The sequence below is a fragment of the Euleptes europaea genome, chromosome 19 (genome assembly GCF_029931775.1).
Source record: "Euleptes europaea isolate rEulEur1 chromosome 19, rEulEur1.hap1, whole genome shotgun sequence".
Lineage (NCBI taxonomy): Eukaryota > Metazoa > Chordata > Lepidosauria > Squamata > Sphaerodactylidae > Euleptes > Euleptes europaea.
The window spans coordinates 2,157,309-2,173,211 of record NC_079330.1 but is presented as its reverse complement, the minus strand read 5'-3'; the positions used below and the strand labels follow the sequence as shown (position 1 = coordinate 2,173,211).

General features: G+C 48.6%; 2 protein-coding genes across 2 annotated transcripts; both read right to left on the bottom strand.

Moving 5' to 3' along the window:
- Positions 1 to 1,992: 1,992 nt before the first annotated feature.
- LOC130491695 (natriuretic peptides A-like) lies at positions 1,993 to 4,239 on the bottom strand. The gene is made up of 2 exons (XM_056865482.1): positions 4,098 to 4,239; positions 1,993 to 2,337 (listed from the first exon to the last, which is right to left on the bottom strand). The coding sequence occupies exons 1-2, from the start codon at positions 4,215 to 4,217 to the stop codon at positions 1,993 to 1,995; spliced, it is 465 nt and encodes a 154-aa protein (XP_056721460.1). The 5' UTR covers positions 4,218 to 4,239.
- Positions 4,240 to 11,185: 6,946 nt separating this feature from the next.
- Positions 11,186 to 13,265, bottom strand: LOC130491694 (natriuretic peptides B-like). Its single transcript, XM_056865481.1, has 2 exons — positions 13,140 to 13,265; positions 11,186 to 11,503 (listed from the first exon to the last, which is right to left on the bottom strand). Exons 1-2 carry the CDS (start codon positions 13,263 to 13,265, stop codon positions 11,186 to 11,188), a joined length of 444 nt encoding a protein of 147 aa, XP_056721459.1.
- Positions 13,266 to 15,903: the final 2,638 nt, after the last annotated feature.

The window sequence follows — 15,903 nt, the reverse complement described above, 5'->3', positions numbered from 1 at the left end:
ATACAAGGAGGAAGCACCCGCAGGCCCGTGCTTGCAGTTTTTGGGTTAGGCCAGAGAAGCTGCGTCTCTGCACGAGTCTTTGCTCTGTGCTTCCTTTCTTCCGATCTGAAGGCAAAGCTGGAAGGGAGACCTGTGCTAACAGGTGACTCTTATCGATAATACTCATTATCTCTGGCTAAGTGGTGACCCTGCAGGCTGGCCGTGACCCTTTTCACGCTGTGCTGTTTTTTCTGCCCTGCTGTGAAGGAGGCTTGCGTGGTCGACTCGGCGGTGGCCAGATTTCTCTCTCGACCCCCACCCCCTTTGTCAAGGAATTTGCACCTGTCTTTCTGTGAAAAGGAAAGCTGTGAAGCTTGCGTGCTGGACAAGGGGTCGTCTTCATTCATTGTGCTCTACTATATTTGTAGATAAAGCAAAACTTCAGACTGAGACTATAAACTCAGTGCTTATTAATAATGTTATTTCTGGCACACTTGTATAAAAGCAATTTGAGAAATCCTTCCATTTATTTTCTTGCTGAATGAGAGAGCCAGCATGGTGTAGTGGTTCAGAGCGGTGGTTTGGAGCAGGGACTCTGATCTGGAGAACCGGGTTTGATTCCCCACTCCTCCACAGGAGCAGCGGAGGCTAATCTGGCGAACTGGATTTGGTTTCCCTACTCCTACACACAAAGCCAGCTGGGTGACCTTGGGCAAGTTACAGCTCTCTTAGAGCTCTCTCAGCCCCACCTACCTCACAGGGTGTCTGTGGTGGGGAGGAGAAGGGGAGGTGATTGGAAGCCGGTTTGAGTCTCCCTTAAGTGGTAGAGAAAGTCAGCATATAAAAAACCAACTCCTCTTCTTCATGCCCTGAATGTGGGCTAGAAACCTGCTTGGGCTGTTTGGTTGTGGAGCTATGCAAAACACCCTGTACAAAAACAACTATTTTGGCTTCGGGAAAAGAATAGGTGGGGGAGGTGGGAGGTGAGAATGAACCCGGCATGAGGAAAAGAGCAAATGTGTTTTTATTTCAAGCATAGTGCTAAAAGTAACAAAGGTTCTTAGAAAAGGGGGGCAGACAACAAAACACCCAGCCAAACGAAAGAGGTCAAATAAATAAATTAAGAATAAATAAATAAATAGGCAGAACATTCCAGAGGTTTAGCAAGCAAACATTTTCTTGGAGCGTCTTCAGAAATCTGCACGTTGTATAATTCCCTGCATGAGGAATCCGCTTTTTTGGAAGAGGGCTTGGGACCAATTTCAATTCCTTCTGGTTCCTGCAGGCAGACAATGAAAGAAACCAAAGTCAGTGAAAAGGACAGAGAGAGAAAGTCTCTGTCTTCCAGTTAGGTGGTGGTTTGCACTTTCACAAGCTTTTAACATCCCCAGTAAAAATAGCCCCTCACTTGGCCATCAAAATAAACGTACGGCCTTCAAGATGGAACAGTTTCCTTAAAAAATTGCATTTCGGTCCAAGTGGTGGTTTGCAGTATTCAGTGACCACCCGTGAGTGACTTGGACACTCTACTTTCTTGAACCCCTGCCACTGAAAGAGGATTCTTTCTCATGTGGGCCGGGCTATCAATGTACCTGGTGCTGGGCAGAGGGGATGAGGGAAAAGCCTCTGCCCCAAGGAGCTTGCAATCTCCAACGTACCATGTGGGAGGGGCAAAAAAAAAAGGAGAAAGGCTGTGAGTCTGTTTCAGTTGCACCTTCTAGCCTTCGCCTCAGCAGGGCTTTTGAGTCCGGGGGAGAGAAAACAGGACTCCGGTGGGGCATGAGAGAGACTTCTAAAATCATGCCTGGCATGGAGAGAGACCAGTTGTGCTCTCGTGTTTTTCCTCCCTCCTCCCCAGCAGTTCAGGGTGGCACTGAGGGTCAGTAAAGAGGCACACCCGAAACAGAGTGGTGCAGAAACAAAAGGGAGGATAATTCCCACCCGGGGTGGGTCATTCTCGCTTGAAGCATGTCTTCCCCCCCCCCCATTTTGATTCAAAGCAATAAATCCGGCTTAGCTATCAGAGGTCTGTCGGATGCTTCCGTGGGGTGAAACCCGAGGGGTTGGTTTACCTTTACATCCCATTCCGCTCATGGACCCGATCCTGTCCAGCCTCCTTCCAAAACAGCCAGACTCCCGCAGGTTCTTGGGGGCCTGCAGCCCTCGCATGTGCTTGAGCCAGGAGCTCCTGTAGGAGGGGAGGGGGGCGGGTTCTGCCCTGGCTTCTGGCTGGGGGTCGCTGCCGTCCTCGGGGGCCTCGGCCTGGCTCTCCCTCTGGCCTTGGGGCTCCTCAAAGTCCGGTTCGCTCTGCAGGTCCTCCATCAGGGCGACTTTTTCTTCCAGCCTCTCCAGAAGTGCCTAGATTTTAAAGACCTCAGTCTGTGAATCCCGTTTCCCCAAGGATTTCTCCCAAGCCCTGTTCTTTTCCAAGGAGCCTACATTTTAATGTTTTTCACTGTGCTTCTGCAAATCTCAGAGTGTGCATTTTTCCTTAATGTGGAAACCCAGTGATGGGGGAAAGCCACACTTGATGAATTTGTATCCTGTAGCATGTTCCTGTCCCTGCTGAAATGAAGTATATCTAGATTTTTTGTATTTAAAATATTTACATGCTGCAACTGAGGGCATCAGTGCGCCCAAGGGTGGTGGCCAGTAATCAACTAAAACAGTAATCAGTGGTCAGTACACGCCGGTAAAACCAGCAGAGCCCTTCACCCTTTTTCATAAAACCAGCTAGGAAAAAAATAAAAAGGCAAGAGGGAGACTAAATCCAGTTAAGTCAGCATATCACACACACCCTTTTTGCTTCTCTAAAGTCAAATTTTAGATTGCAAGTCCCTCAAAGCAAGGCAGAGACCTTCATTTATATATCAAAAGAAAGAAGAGGATTCTGCACCGTGGGTCACCCTCTCAAACTCTGCTCCCAAATCTGCCTGGGTACTTTCCTTCTGCCACCGTTTTGGTGCTTCTGACCTGTGGGATTGTGGTCCTGATGCCTCCTCTCCTTGATGCTCCAAGTTAGTGCCGAAAAGCGGCGGCTGCTTCTTATCCCCACGTTTTAATTTAGTGGCCCAAATTCCTCTGGCACCTCATTTGGTCAGTTCTGGTGACCGTTCCTGCTCTTGTGCTTTTAAAACACTCTTTCGTTTTTCCCTTGTGGGCTTCCCCCCCACCCCACCCCTTGTTTTTCTGCTTCTTTTAATAATCACTTTGATGCTGGCCGAATAGCTTCTTTCAGCATGTTTAGTTGCTGGTTTTGACTGAATCTTTACTGGTTTTTTGGCGGCTGTAAGCAATTTCTCCACATCGCGTTGCTTAAGCACAGGCCCTAAAAATGGGTGACCGCAGTCTCTCCCCTTCTCTAAGACCAACATTATTTCTTATTTCGAAAGGGTCTCTCCAGCTTTGTCTCTTATTTCTCCTGAAGATGGGCCGTGCGTTTTTTAAAAAAGAATACTCCACCTCTGAGCCTCTCAGTGCTTCATCGGCTCTAAACTCTGTCTGGCCCATCACCCTGTCTCTAAGCATGTCTAAACTGCTACCCCTCTCCTGGCCTCAGTATCTCACCATCTAAGGTACACTGCCTTTGTTCATGGAGGCTCCATGAATGTATTTAATCCTTTAAAAATATTCACCTACACTAAGATCTGTCATATTCTGTGGCAGTGAACTGATTAGCTAATAAAGTGAAATAACATAGCTTAGACCAACCGCTGTTTCCCGCAACAACTGCTATTCGAAGATAGGCTGCCTCTGAACTTGGAGGTTCTGCTTAGTGATCCTGGCTAATAGCTGTGTGTGTAAAGTGCCGTCAAGTTGCAGCCAAGTTATGGCAACCTGGTAGGGTTTTCAAGGCAAGAGACTAACCGGGGTGGCCTGGACTTCCTTTGTGGTCTCCTGTCCAGGTAATAAGCAGGGCCCACCTTGCTTTGCTTCTAAGATCTGATGAGATCAGGCTAGCCTGGGCCATCCAGGTCAGGGCAGCTGATAGTTAGTGAATCCTTTCAAAATCCATTGCCGCGTGTTGGGGCAGCGCACTGCACGGGTTAAGTAACCTACCATTGAGCCTGCCTGTTGTTAAGCTCGGCTGTATGGACCCCCCCACCCTGGCTCCTTACCTCCATGCTGGCTAGTTCCTTGGCAGGGCTGAGACTGTCGACGGGGTGGGCCGTGGAGCGCTGGAAGCCAAAGAGAAGCAGCAGGCAGCAGCTGAGAAACAAGGCTCCGTTCATGTCCATCCCGTTGGGTCCGCTGGAGATAGAGAGAGGCAGCTCTGTGGAGCAGGTGTCCTGTAGGATGAGTCTCCGTCTCTCTCCGTGCTCTCCCCTTTCCCCCTGCTGCTCTTATATACTCTTGAGGTGCCAGCCCCACTTCCTTAGGTTATCGGCGGGATTATCTGGGGCACATTCCAGTCCCAGCGCTGGCATGCGACTCCTCGGAGAGAAGATTCCCTTTATTAGGTGTCATTAGCGGCTGCTCCCGAGGCATGCGAGTCACAAGTCAGTGATTTCATGCTGCCTGCCCTCTCCGCTGATACCGGGCGTGGAGATTACACACACACACACACACACACACACACACACACACCCCGCACCTCCTGGAAATTCTTTCCTTCGAGAGTTTCCCAGGTTGTTGGCGAGTTTGGGAGGAGGGAGGGAGGACCCTAAAACTCCCCCAAAATGCAAAGGAGCAGGGAAGATCACCTTGTATAGGAAAGTGGTAGGCTCTGAGCGCAGGGGCATGGCGTGTCCGGACATTGCCCGAAGAGCCATTCCTGTACAAGAACTTCTGAGGGTTCTGGTTCAGCCAAGACCAGGCAACAGTCTATTTTTTCCAGCATCCAGTTTCATAAGAACATAAGAAAGGCCCTGCTGGATCAGACCCAGGGCCATCAAGTCCAGCAGCCTGTTCGCACAGTGGCCACCCAGGTGCCTCTAGGAAGCCCACAAGGAAGACAGCTGCAGCAGCACTGTCCTGCCTGTGTTTCACAGCACCTAATGTAACGGGCATTCTCATAACAACATAAGAACATAAGAAAAGCCCTGCTGGGTCAGACCCAGGCCCATCAAGTCCAGCAGTCTGTTCACACAGCAGCCAACCAGGGGCCTCTAGGAAGCCCACAAGGAAGAAAACTGCAGCAGCATTGTCCTGTCTGTGTTCCACAGCACCTAATATAAGAGGCATTCCTATTTCCTACAGAGGACCACCAGAGATCTCTGAAAAGCCCTACTGTGACATTCCCTCACACAACAATTGATATTCCCAGGTATACTTCCCCTGAATAGAGAGGTTCCACTGACCCATCACAGCTTAATGGCGATCAGCAGCCCCATCTTCCTCCTTGAAGGTGTCAAGACCACTTTTAAAGCCCTCTAAGATTGTGGCCATTGCTGTATCTTGTGGTAGGGAGTGCCACAACTTAATGATGCCTTTTGTTGTTGGGGGAGAGGATTTTCCTTTTATCTGCCTGGAATTGAATGCCCATCAGTTCCAGATGGTGAGAAAAAAAGGAGCAGAGAATGGCTTCCTTCATCTTGCCCCAGAGGGTACATGATGTGGCAAACTTGCTGAAGCTGAGCAGGTCTGCGTTGGTCAGGGCCTGTGACCCCCCCACCCTCCATTTACACCATCATGATGGAAGAAAGGTAGGATATGAATGCCATAACAATACTGACCTTCCTCATAGGGTTGTTGTAAGGATTGCAACAGATAATGTACGTGGAGTGTTTTGAAATTGTCATACAAATGTTTTGTGGTTATTACAAGTGAGGGGCCCAAATTGCGGGGGGGGGGGTGTGTGTGTGCGTGTGCGCAATTTGGATATCTTCCCCCAGTCAAAAAATCTCCTGCTTTAGGGTTGTGTCAGTTTAAGGAGGCTGGTTTTCCCCTCTCCCCGTTTAACTGCCTCTCTGTTGCATTTGGCGTTCCATAGCTCCGGATGCCTGCTCCGCCCTGTGTGGTGCAAGGGTTAGAGTGTCGGACTAGTATCTGTGATGCCCGGGCTCGGATCCCCACCTGTGCTGTGGAAGGTTGCTGGGTGACCTCAGGCCAATCACTCTCTCGCAGCCTAATCTACCTCACAGGGTTGTTGTGAGGATAAAATGGAGGGGAGGAGAATGATGTAAGCTGCTTTGGGTCCCCTCTGTTGGGATAAAAATTAATGCATAGAATCAAGCCATTGGGGGGGGATTCTTTTTTTATTTCCATTAATTTGCAAAGTCTGGTTTTTTCCCTACACCTCATACCTGGGAGATCCCTGCCTTGTCTGGGCATAGCCTGGTTTCCCTGCTTTCGTGAGAGTTTCAAAACCACTCTCTCCAGTCCATAATTGTTTGTTTGGGTAGTTATTTGACCTTCACAAAGGATAGTTCTCAAGTGGTTGTGGGATAGAAAGGTGGGGCCGGGGAGGTGCAAGAATCCCGGGTGGGCTGGGCACAGAAGGGCCTCTGGCGGCTGTCCAAGGTGCTGAATCTGCAGCCTTTCGGCCGACGCGCACTCTCTCCCCCCTGGCTAGGTGGAGTTGGTAGCTGCAGCTCTCTTTTTATGGTCAACGGAATCTGTTTCTTTTGCAAGGCTGGATTATTTTGGTCCCCGGAAAAGGGCAAACAGGAGGCTTCCCCCCCCCCCCCGCTGCCGCTTCAGATGCTTCAGGCTGTTTGTATTCTCATCTCTCAACCCGTTGCACAGATCTTTATCTATTTTGCTTCTTTTGGCTATGGGAACTGTAGTTTTAATGTGTCCAGATTGCTTACAACTATTGCTTCAAAAAAACAAAAAACAAAAAAAAAATCATTTGTGCCGCCCTTAAAAGAGCAAGGTTTTGTTGTGCATAAAATGGCAGTCAGACACATGTGTCTTTAGACTCATGGCGACTCTGTGAATTAACGTCCTCCAAAACGTCCTATCTTTAACAGCCTTGCTCAGGTCTTGCAAGCTGAGTGTTGTGGCTTCCTTGACTGAGTCAATCCATCTCTTGTTGGGTCTTCCTCTTTTCCTGCTGCCTTCTACTTTTCCTAGCATTATTGTCTTTTCCAGTGACTCTTGTCTTCTCATAATGTGACCAAGTACAGTAGCCACATGAGGAGTAGGGAAAACACCACAGACGCGTGAGATCGTTGAGGTGCCAGAGAGAAAAGGGGAATGTTTTAATCATTGCTTTAACATTCACTTTAACCTCCAGGGTGCTTGCATGCTTAGAGTGCTGCTCATTCTCTCTTTTGGAAGGGTAGGGAGGGGGGTCTCTTTCCTCCAACTCACAGCGATGTGCCAAACTTCAGATGTCGTCTATCTTTGTGCTGATGGGGACAGAACTGGTGGGTGTATACTGGGAAGGGAGTGGCTATACTGGATTAATTAAGCCCCAGAATTAGCCCTGTAACATTCCGCTGACATTTACTCATTCTAATTAACATTTAATAGTGATTTGGTTAGATTAACTGTTCAGAAACCTTTTGTTCAATTGAGCATGTGCCCCAGATTTAATTGAGGATCAGGTGTTATTGTTAAATTAGATATTTATGTAGATTGTTTTTTTTTAAACCTGCCCTTCTACCAAAAATAGCACTCAGTGTGGCTCGCAAAATTTAAAAGAAGAAAACGCGACAACAAATTCAGAGCAGCAAAATGGCAGCCAGTAATTAAAAAGGTAGCCGGTGGAGCCTGATATGATGCTAATAAGCGGCAGAAGCCGGTCCAAAAGTCAACTGGGTGTCAATCTGTTACTGGAAGTGAGAGCCAGCATGGTGTAGTGGTTAAGAGTGGTGGTCTGGAGCTGTGGACTCTGATCTGGAGAACCGGGTTGGTTTCCCCGCTCCTCCACATGAAGCCAGCTGGGTGGCCTTGGGCTAGTCACAGCTCTGTTAGAGCTCTCTCAGCCCCACCTGCCTCACAGGGTGTCTGTTGTGGGGAGGGGAAGGGAAGGTGATTGTAAGCCGGTTTGTAACCACTGCTCTTAACCACTACACCACGCTGGCTCCAATAAAGACGTTTCTGTTCTGACCTTTGAGGTCTGTTGGCCAATAGACATACCACACCTGCTGGGGTATAGGATGGCAGCAACAGATTGGAGGCTTTGGAAGGTACAGAAGGAGTCTAGAAATGGACTTCTGCAGCAGACTGGTTGTGGTGTGGGTCTCCGAGGGCACGTGGCTGGATTTGTGGGCATAACATGGCTTTTAAGATTACTTGTCTGGATCTCTGCCAATGCTTGGCTTGTCTCTAGAGTGTTTACTAGCAATATGAATCTAAAGTATCCCCACGTCTCTGTGATTTTTTTTTCATGAAGGAGTCAGAATTCAGCAATGGTTTGCTCATCTTGAGTTTTTCAGAAGATAAAATATCAAGGGCTGTAACTTAAATTTGCTTTAATAGCAGCCATTGAAATTTTTCAACCTGGCACACGTACAAAGACACGCACAATAGAGCCTCACTTAAGTGTAAGGAAAAGTCTAGTGCTCATCAGGCACATGGACAAGAACATTCAAGGTCAACATGCATAGAGCTAGTGTGGTATAGTGGTTAGAGCTTTGGGCTTGCACTGAGAAGACCTGTGTTCAGATGCCTTCCTGGGCTGTGATGGTCATCAGGTAACCTTGGTCTAGTCACTCTTTCTCAGCTGAACCACCTTACAGGGTTGTTGTGAAGGAGACAGAAAGTAGCATCCATTGCATCTGAGCTCCTGGGAATAGGAGTGGGGTGTTTATGTAACTGGCCACTGTGTGAGCAGACTGCTGGACTTGATGGGCCTTGGTCTGATCCAGCAGGGCCTTTCTTATGTTCTTAATGCATTAATTTAGATAGTGATGCTAAATTTAAATCCCTTTGATACATGGCTGTTCCTTTAAAAATATGTGCATGGCCTTCTGTAGCAGCACAAGCCTAGACTCGCTTTCCTGAGCCAGCTGCGGTCTTAGGCACCTGCATCCCATAACCCTGCCTTTACGTCGTTTGCCTTTCAGAGCCACCCCCAAGCAAACCACTCAGTTTCTACAAAATCTTTATTGATAATACATCCAAAGGCTCCATTCCAGTAGGATGAGATTGCAATGTTATCGGCTATAGCAATGCATACAACATGAGAATACAGATTTTACATAGCGTAGAAAAAGAACATAATTCCAGGAATCTGAGCTGCTTTCAATACATTCAGGGGTCATATCACAGGTTGTGGGAGGGGGGGGGTTAAGGTCTTTTTGAAGGCTGGGAGGTTAGACTCTTTTTTGGTTTCAACTCCTGGGTTTCCTCCGAGAACCTAAAACAAGAAAGGAAGAGAGGCGATGAGGATACTTTGAGTTGGGAGTGTAGTAGAAAAGAGCAAGAGTCCAGTAGCACCTTAAAGACGTAACAAAATCTCTGGTAGTGTACGAGCTTTCATGAGTCACAGCTCACTTCTGGTGGGGTTGCTAAAGGGGGCACGATCCAGGCCGACGATGGCCCAGCTCGGTTCTTGTGCAGGGAGTCCGTCTTGGGACTGCCTGCAACTGACTCCCTGCTTGCTTAAACAGGTTCGTTGTAACGGGGGCCAGCGCTCTCGCCTGAAATCAGGTCTCCGTTTCTGTTCAGAGGAAGCTTGCAGCATGTGTGAGTGGAGCCGCAATCTTGCGGCTCTCTTGCTGCGCTGCTGGGGTGGGGGGAGCAGGCGCCTTCCACGAGAAGTTTTCCCCCTCGAGGGGAACCCGAATATCAGAACCAACTGCGATTTGGCCCCAGCAGATGTTGCTGCGTCCTTTCTTCCCCCTCTACACCAAGTCACACCGCTGGCCCATCTGTAGCTCAGTACTGCCTACTCTGATTGGCTCTCCAGGGTCCTGGGGCCAGAAAAGTATTTCCCAAAGCTTGCTAACAGAGGTGTTGGGGCAGAGCCTGGGATCTTTTGATAGCAACCCATGCATAAATAGTTCTAGTTTTTGATATTAATGTTTTGTTTTACTCAAATGTTTACCTTGTTTGGATTTTGTTGTTATTCACCTTAGATTCTGGGACGCATGGGAGAAAGTCGGGTATATAAATATTTTAAATATGTAAACAGATGCTGCCCTGCAGATAGGTATTGAGGATGTGTAAGCCCTGGGCTTTTCCAGCTGAATGGGAAATTAACCAGACCTCAGATATGTCACACACAACTCTTTTCACCATGTTAACCCTTATTTAAATTTGATTTAATAAGCGGCAGAAGAGAAACATTTATCTTCCACCAACGGATCCAGTAAGCAGAGTCTCAAAGTTCAGGCTTTCACATACAATCTTGAACTAAGAAGATGAAGAAGAAGAGTTGGTTTTTATATGCCGACTTTCTCTACCACTTAAGGGAGACTCAAACCAGCTTACAATCACCTTCCCTTCCCCTCCCCACAAAAGATACCCTGTGAGGTAGGTGGAGTTGAGAGATCTGTGACTAGCCCAAGGTCACCCAGCTGGCTTCGAGTGTAGGAGTGGGGAAACAAATCCAGTTCACCAGATTAGCCTCCGCCGCTCATGTGGAGGAGTGGGGAAACAAACCCTGTTCTCCAGATCAGACTCCACCGCTCCAAACCACCAATCTTAACCACTAAACCACACTGGCTCTGATGTTGCTTCCTAATTCTGTGCTGAAATGTATACCTGAAAATGTCACGTGGGGCTTTGACAAACAGATCACAGACACATGAACACAAATTAAGTTACTTTACACTGAAGCAGACCCTTGGTCAGTATTGTCTTCTCAGACTGGCAGAGGCTCTCCAGGGTCTCAGGCAGAGGGTGTGGTCTTTCACATCACCTGCTCCCAGATATTTTAACTAGGAATGTCAAGATTGAACCCAGGACCTTCAGTTTGTAAAGCACAGGTTCTTCCATTGAGCCACAGCCCTTCCCATTAGGGTGGCCAGCTCTGGGTTGAGAAATACCTGGAGATTTTTGAGGTGGAGCCTGAGGAAGGCGGGGTTTGGGGAGGGGAGGGACTTCAATGCCATAGAGTCCAATTGGCAAAGCGGCCAGTTTCTCCAGGGGATCTCTATCGGCTGGAGATCAGTTGTAATAGCAGGAAATCTCCAGCTAGTACTTGGAGGTTGGCAACCCTACTTCCCATAAATGTTTGGGAACATGGATGTAACCACATCCAAGCACTAGGATTGTGTCTAGTTTCCTGCCGAATGCAATTCACCAGACAGCTCTATTGCTGCGTAATGTGTAAAATGTATGTGCGCACATAGACACATGCAAATTATTTTCAAAAAGACCTACGGGCTTTGAAGAAGTTGCACCCGAGTCCCGTCCGGGATCCGATCCGCTCCAGCCTGGTCCCGAAGCATCCGGAGAAATGCCGCCTGCGCTTTGGAGAGGCCAGGAATCTTCTCCACTGGTCTTCCACCTCGGCCTGCTGAAGGGGGCCCTGGGAATTGAGCAGGCTGGGGGGGAGGGGCTCCGAATCCATGAGGTCCAAGTCAGCACCATCGTCTTCGGGGCCTGCCCCATAGTCGAAGGCTGCCAGTTCCAGAGAGTCCCTTTCTCCTTGTGGAAACTTCTCCTTCAGCCGCTCCAGGAGGTCCTAAAATTGGAGAGAATATAAACAAGAGCTACCTCCTCTGCTAACAGGATGGGAAAAGGCTGTTTTGTTAGGGAGAAATTGATGGCTGCTGTCTGTGTATTGAATTCCTGGTGTCAGCGTGTTGCAGCCAAAAACTAGTCATGTTGCACCTTCCCTGCCTCTGCGCAGCAACCTTGGACTTCCTGGGTGGTCTCCCATCCCAGTACTAACCAGAGCTGACCATTCTAGCTGTATCTGAAGAAGCGAGCTGTGACTCACGAAAGCTCATACCCTGCCAGAAATGTTGTTAGCCTTTAAGGTGCTACTGGACTCTTGCTCTTTTCTAGTGCTGCAGAGCTGACCCTGCTTAGCTTCTGAGATCTGACGATATCGGGCTGTCCTGGTCTTCTTTCTTACAAGAGTAGAAATTAAATGATGCATACATTTATTGCAGTTGTGTTGCAATTTCAGCATTCAAGTTTGACTTTTGAACACATGAAGCTGCCTTATACTGAATCAGACCATCAAGGTCAGTATTGTCTACTCAGACCGGCAGCGGCTCTCCAGGGTCTCAGGCAGAGGTCTTTCACATCACCTACTTGCCTGGTCCCTTTAACTGGAGATGCCACTGGGGATTGGACCTGGGACCTTCTGCACGCCAAGCAGAGGCTGTACCACTGAGCCACGGTGGAGGGATTTTGACCTTGAAGTCCATTATTTAAAAGAGTTCTTCTTGACAAATTTTCAGGCAAGTTGTATTTAGTATTAGCTTTGCCAAATTTGGTGTTTTTACATTACAAGAAAAAAAATGCATACTCCCAACTACAGAAACTGTTTGGGTTAGGACAGAGCTGTTTCTGTCCAAATCCAAACAGTTTCTGTAGTTGGGAATATAGATTTTTTTTTTGAAAATAATGATGACAACTAGGAATTTTTGGATGGAAATCTGGATTGGGGAGAATTTTTTTTAATCCCCCCCCCAAGCTCAAAAATGAATTTAATTTCTGCTTCTTTCCTTCTTGCCCTTCTAGAGCAAAGATGTCCAAACCTGGATGTGTGACCCCTGTCCCTATAACTCCCTTAGGGAAAGTGTTTGATGCTTGCTGCATTGTGAGGTGGTAAGCGCTCCTTCCCTGGAGGTTTTCAAGCAGAGGCTAGATGGCCATCTGTCAGCAATGCTGATTCTATGACCTTAGGCAGTTCATGGAAGGAAGGGCATCTTGGGCATCTTCTGGGCATGGAGTAGGGGTCACTGGGGGTGTGTGGGGGAGGTAGTTGTGAATTTCCTGCATTGTGCAGGGGGTTGGACTAGATTACCCTGGTGGTCCCTTCCAACTTTATGATTCTATGAAACCCTGACCCCCTCCAAGCATGGCTTCAGAGTGTGGAAATATGCCAGGGCCTCCAAAGTGCCACAGGGCACTGTCCCTTGTCCTTTGCGTGGGAGACCCAAGAAGATCAGCCACCCCCTCCAAGTGCCAGGATGCCTTGTCTATCCATAAAGGGATAGCTGTTGGATCACTGAGAGGTTTGGCAGGCCGCTGCGTCTCTCCTGATGGTGTGCCAGGAGGGAAGGGACCATTCTTGGCCATGCCAAGCCAGTTCCTTGGGTAGCCGACACGTGGACCCTCTTCAGCGACTTCCATCTCCTCCTTACCTGCAAGGATTCCAGCTCTTGGCTGGAGGGACTCCAGGTCACCGGATGAGCCCAGCCCAGCATGGCTTGCAGGCACAGCAAGAGCAGAGGGGACCAGAAGAGCCCCAGGGTGACGCCACAGCTCATCTTGCCTGCTTCTCCTTCGGCCTTCCGCTCTCGTCTTCAGCCTGGGACATGGAACAGCCTCTCGTCGGGCAGAGGGCTTCCTTTATAGCCCCCTCCCGGGACGCTCGCTTGCTGCTCCAAGCCGGCCAGACCCCAGTAAGCCAACTCTGACCACTTAGCCCTGATAAGAAAACTGGTTCCAACTAGTCGCGCTAAGAGTTTAGGCTTTTGAAAATGCCCCCTCTCTTTCTCCCCCCTTTTAACGAAGCAGTTATAGTCTCTCTCTCTCTCTCTCTCTCTCTCTTCCCCCCATTAGGTATAACAGCCATGAGCCGGCAAAGCAAGCTCTTTCTTCAAAGCAGCCACCCTGCCCCCACCTCTGCATCTCTGTATGTTTCAAGCTGGGAGAAGCTTACAGATGAGAGTCCTCTTGCGTGGGACTCTCGATCCCCATTAGGAGAGTTTTGATGGATGGGTCTGCGGCCCTTGAGTGTGTGGGGGGGAGCGGCTTCTCCAAATGCTCTGCCATCACAACCAGACACACTTCAGGCAGGCAGGCTGGCTGGCCTCAAGCCCCGGGGGGTTGATTTCTCCCCGGGGGGGGTGTCATGAAAAATGCAGCAGTTCTCTCACCCCAAGATGCCAGCAGCTCAGCTAAATTTGTCCCTCTTTTGTCCTTCTGAGGCTCTTGGTACAGGCTCAGCCTAGGAGGTTGTTCTGCTTTTGGTCTTGGAAGGTCAGGCAGGTGTGAGTGGGATACTGGTGGTGGTGTGCTGTTTTAGCATCCTGGAGACCATGCTGTGATCTGGGGTGCTTTCAAGGTGTCTACAAGCAGGCCAGGGAGAAGCAAAGCTTCTCCAGAAGTGTTTCCACGTTTTCATCCTTAGAGGATACACTTCCTTGGAATGTGGAGGTTCCATTTCGTGGTCATGGATAACAGCTGCAGGAAGAATTATAAGGGCACTGAATTTTCTAGCAGAGCTGTTCCTCAGTGGAACAGGCTTCCTCGGGAGGTGGAAAGCTCTCCTTCCCAGGAGGTTTTTAAGCAGAGGCTAGATGGCCATCTGTCAGCAATGCTGATTCTATTACCTTAGGCAGATGATAAGAGGGAGGGCATCTTGGCCATCTTCTGGGCATGGAGTAGGGGTCACTGGGGGTGTTGGGGGGAGGTAGTTTGGAATTTCCTGCATTGTGCAGGGGGTTGGACTAGATGACCCTGGTGGTACCTTCCAGCCCTATACCGCTATGATTCTACATTATTTCAAAGTCACACCACTGGTAGAAAGTGTGTGGGGGGAGGTCCTCCACATCACCTACTACCTGGGGATGCTGGGGATTGAACCTGGGACCTTCTGCAGGCCAAGCAAAGGCTCTTCCACTCGGCCACAGCCCCTCCCCTGCATTGCACTTCTCTCCCCTCATGGGTTCTGTTTCCGTTTGCTTAAAACGAGGGAGAGCTGAACTAAGGAAAGCATACAAAAGTTAATAAACAAATGACCATGTCAGCTCCTCCTCATCTCAGGGCAGTATATCTCAGTGTTCTTCACTGTGATTAATGCCATCTACATACATGCTGGTTTACAGCAAGCAAGCACGCAAGAAAGAAAGGTCCCTGTCCCAATCTGAGTACAATTGTTCCAAAATTCTCCTCATACAAATTTCTGCATAGAATTTGGAGTCCCAAATCGCCTGGTCTTGCTTCTACAACGGACAAAATGGAATAGGAACCTCCTTCTTCTTTTTTTAATCTCTGGAATTTTCTGTGGAGCATTGAGCTTGCACTTCCTAGAGGTGATTCATGCCCCTTTGCCCCTCCTTGTCTTTTACCAATGGATATATGGGCATTAAAAAAACAGTTTTATAAAATCCATCTTGCTGCAAGTCCTGGGCTTGGGGCTTGGCGCATCACTAATTCACAGGAGCGCATATGAACATCTCTAAAATGACACATAAAGGTCGTTTATGCTTGGTAATTAGCAGCACGTTCCAGGCTGAAGCGCTCCGCATATTTTTTTTGAGTTCTTCACACTGAACCGTCATTCCAGAAGTCACTGCGAAGCTGGCACACACCTGCTTCGCATTTCTTAAGAGCCTTTTTAATGCAACCTTTTTTATTTGCACCATCCCCACCTTGAAGCATCCACTCAAGGAAGCATGAAGAATCACAGCCAAGGGTTAGCTATGCAAATGACAATTGCTAATGGCTATGCAAACTAAGGAATCCGCAATGGCAACTACATTTGCAGCTGTGTAGAATAGCAGGCGAGGGAGGAAATCAGATGCCTTTACTTGGAATTCAACTGGGAATTGAAGCAAGAAAGTCCAGTGTACAGAAGAGGAAGTTGTACTGGGCAGAGAAAGGCAAGACGGAGATGTGGGACAGGCCCAGAGGACAAGCGACGATTACATTTCCTGCCCAGTGCATCACTAATGGGGCATGCCCAGGTGCCCATGGGAAAGCTTCTTTCTGCACTTCATTTCTCATGCTTCCATAACTGTACATCGTTACTAGGAAGTACACCCTGTCAAGGACAGATATAGTCATATTAATAGTTATAGTGGGTGACCATACCTGGGTCCAGTAACTTCTCAATGGAAACTGTGTGCTTGACTCTCCACTTGACGGGGCAGAAGTATTTCCTTTTGTATCCCTCACCAG

Coding starts and splice junctions, on each gene's coding strand:
- LOC130491695 (XM_056865482.1), bottom strand. CDS start 4,217: ATGGACATGAACGGAGCCTTGTTTCTCAGCTGCTGCCTGCTGCTTCTC. Junction 2,338..4,097: donor AGGAACTAGCCAGCATGGAG/GTAAGGAGCCAG, acceptor TTTAAAATCTAG/GCACTTCTGGAGAGGCTGGA.
- LOC130491694 (XM_056865481.1), bottom strand. CDS start 13,265: ATGAGCTGTGGCGTCACCCTGGGGCTCTTCTGGTCCCCTCTGCTCTTG. Junction 11,504..13,139: donor AAGAGCTGGAATCCTTGCAG/GTAAGGAGGAGA, acceptor CTCCAATTTTAG/GACCTCCTGGAGCGGCTGAA.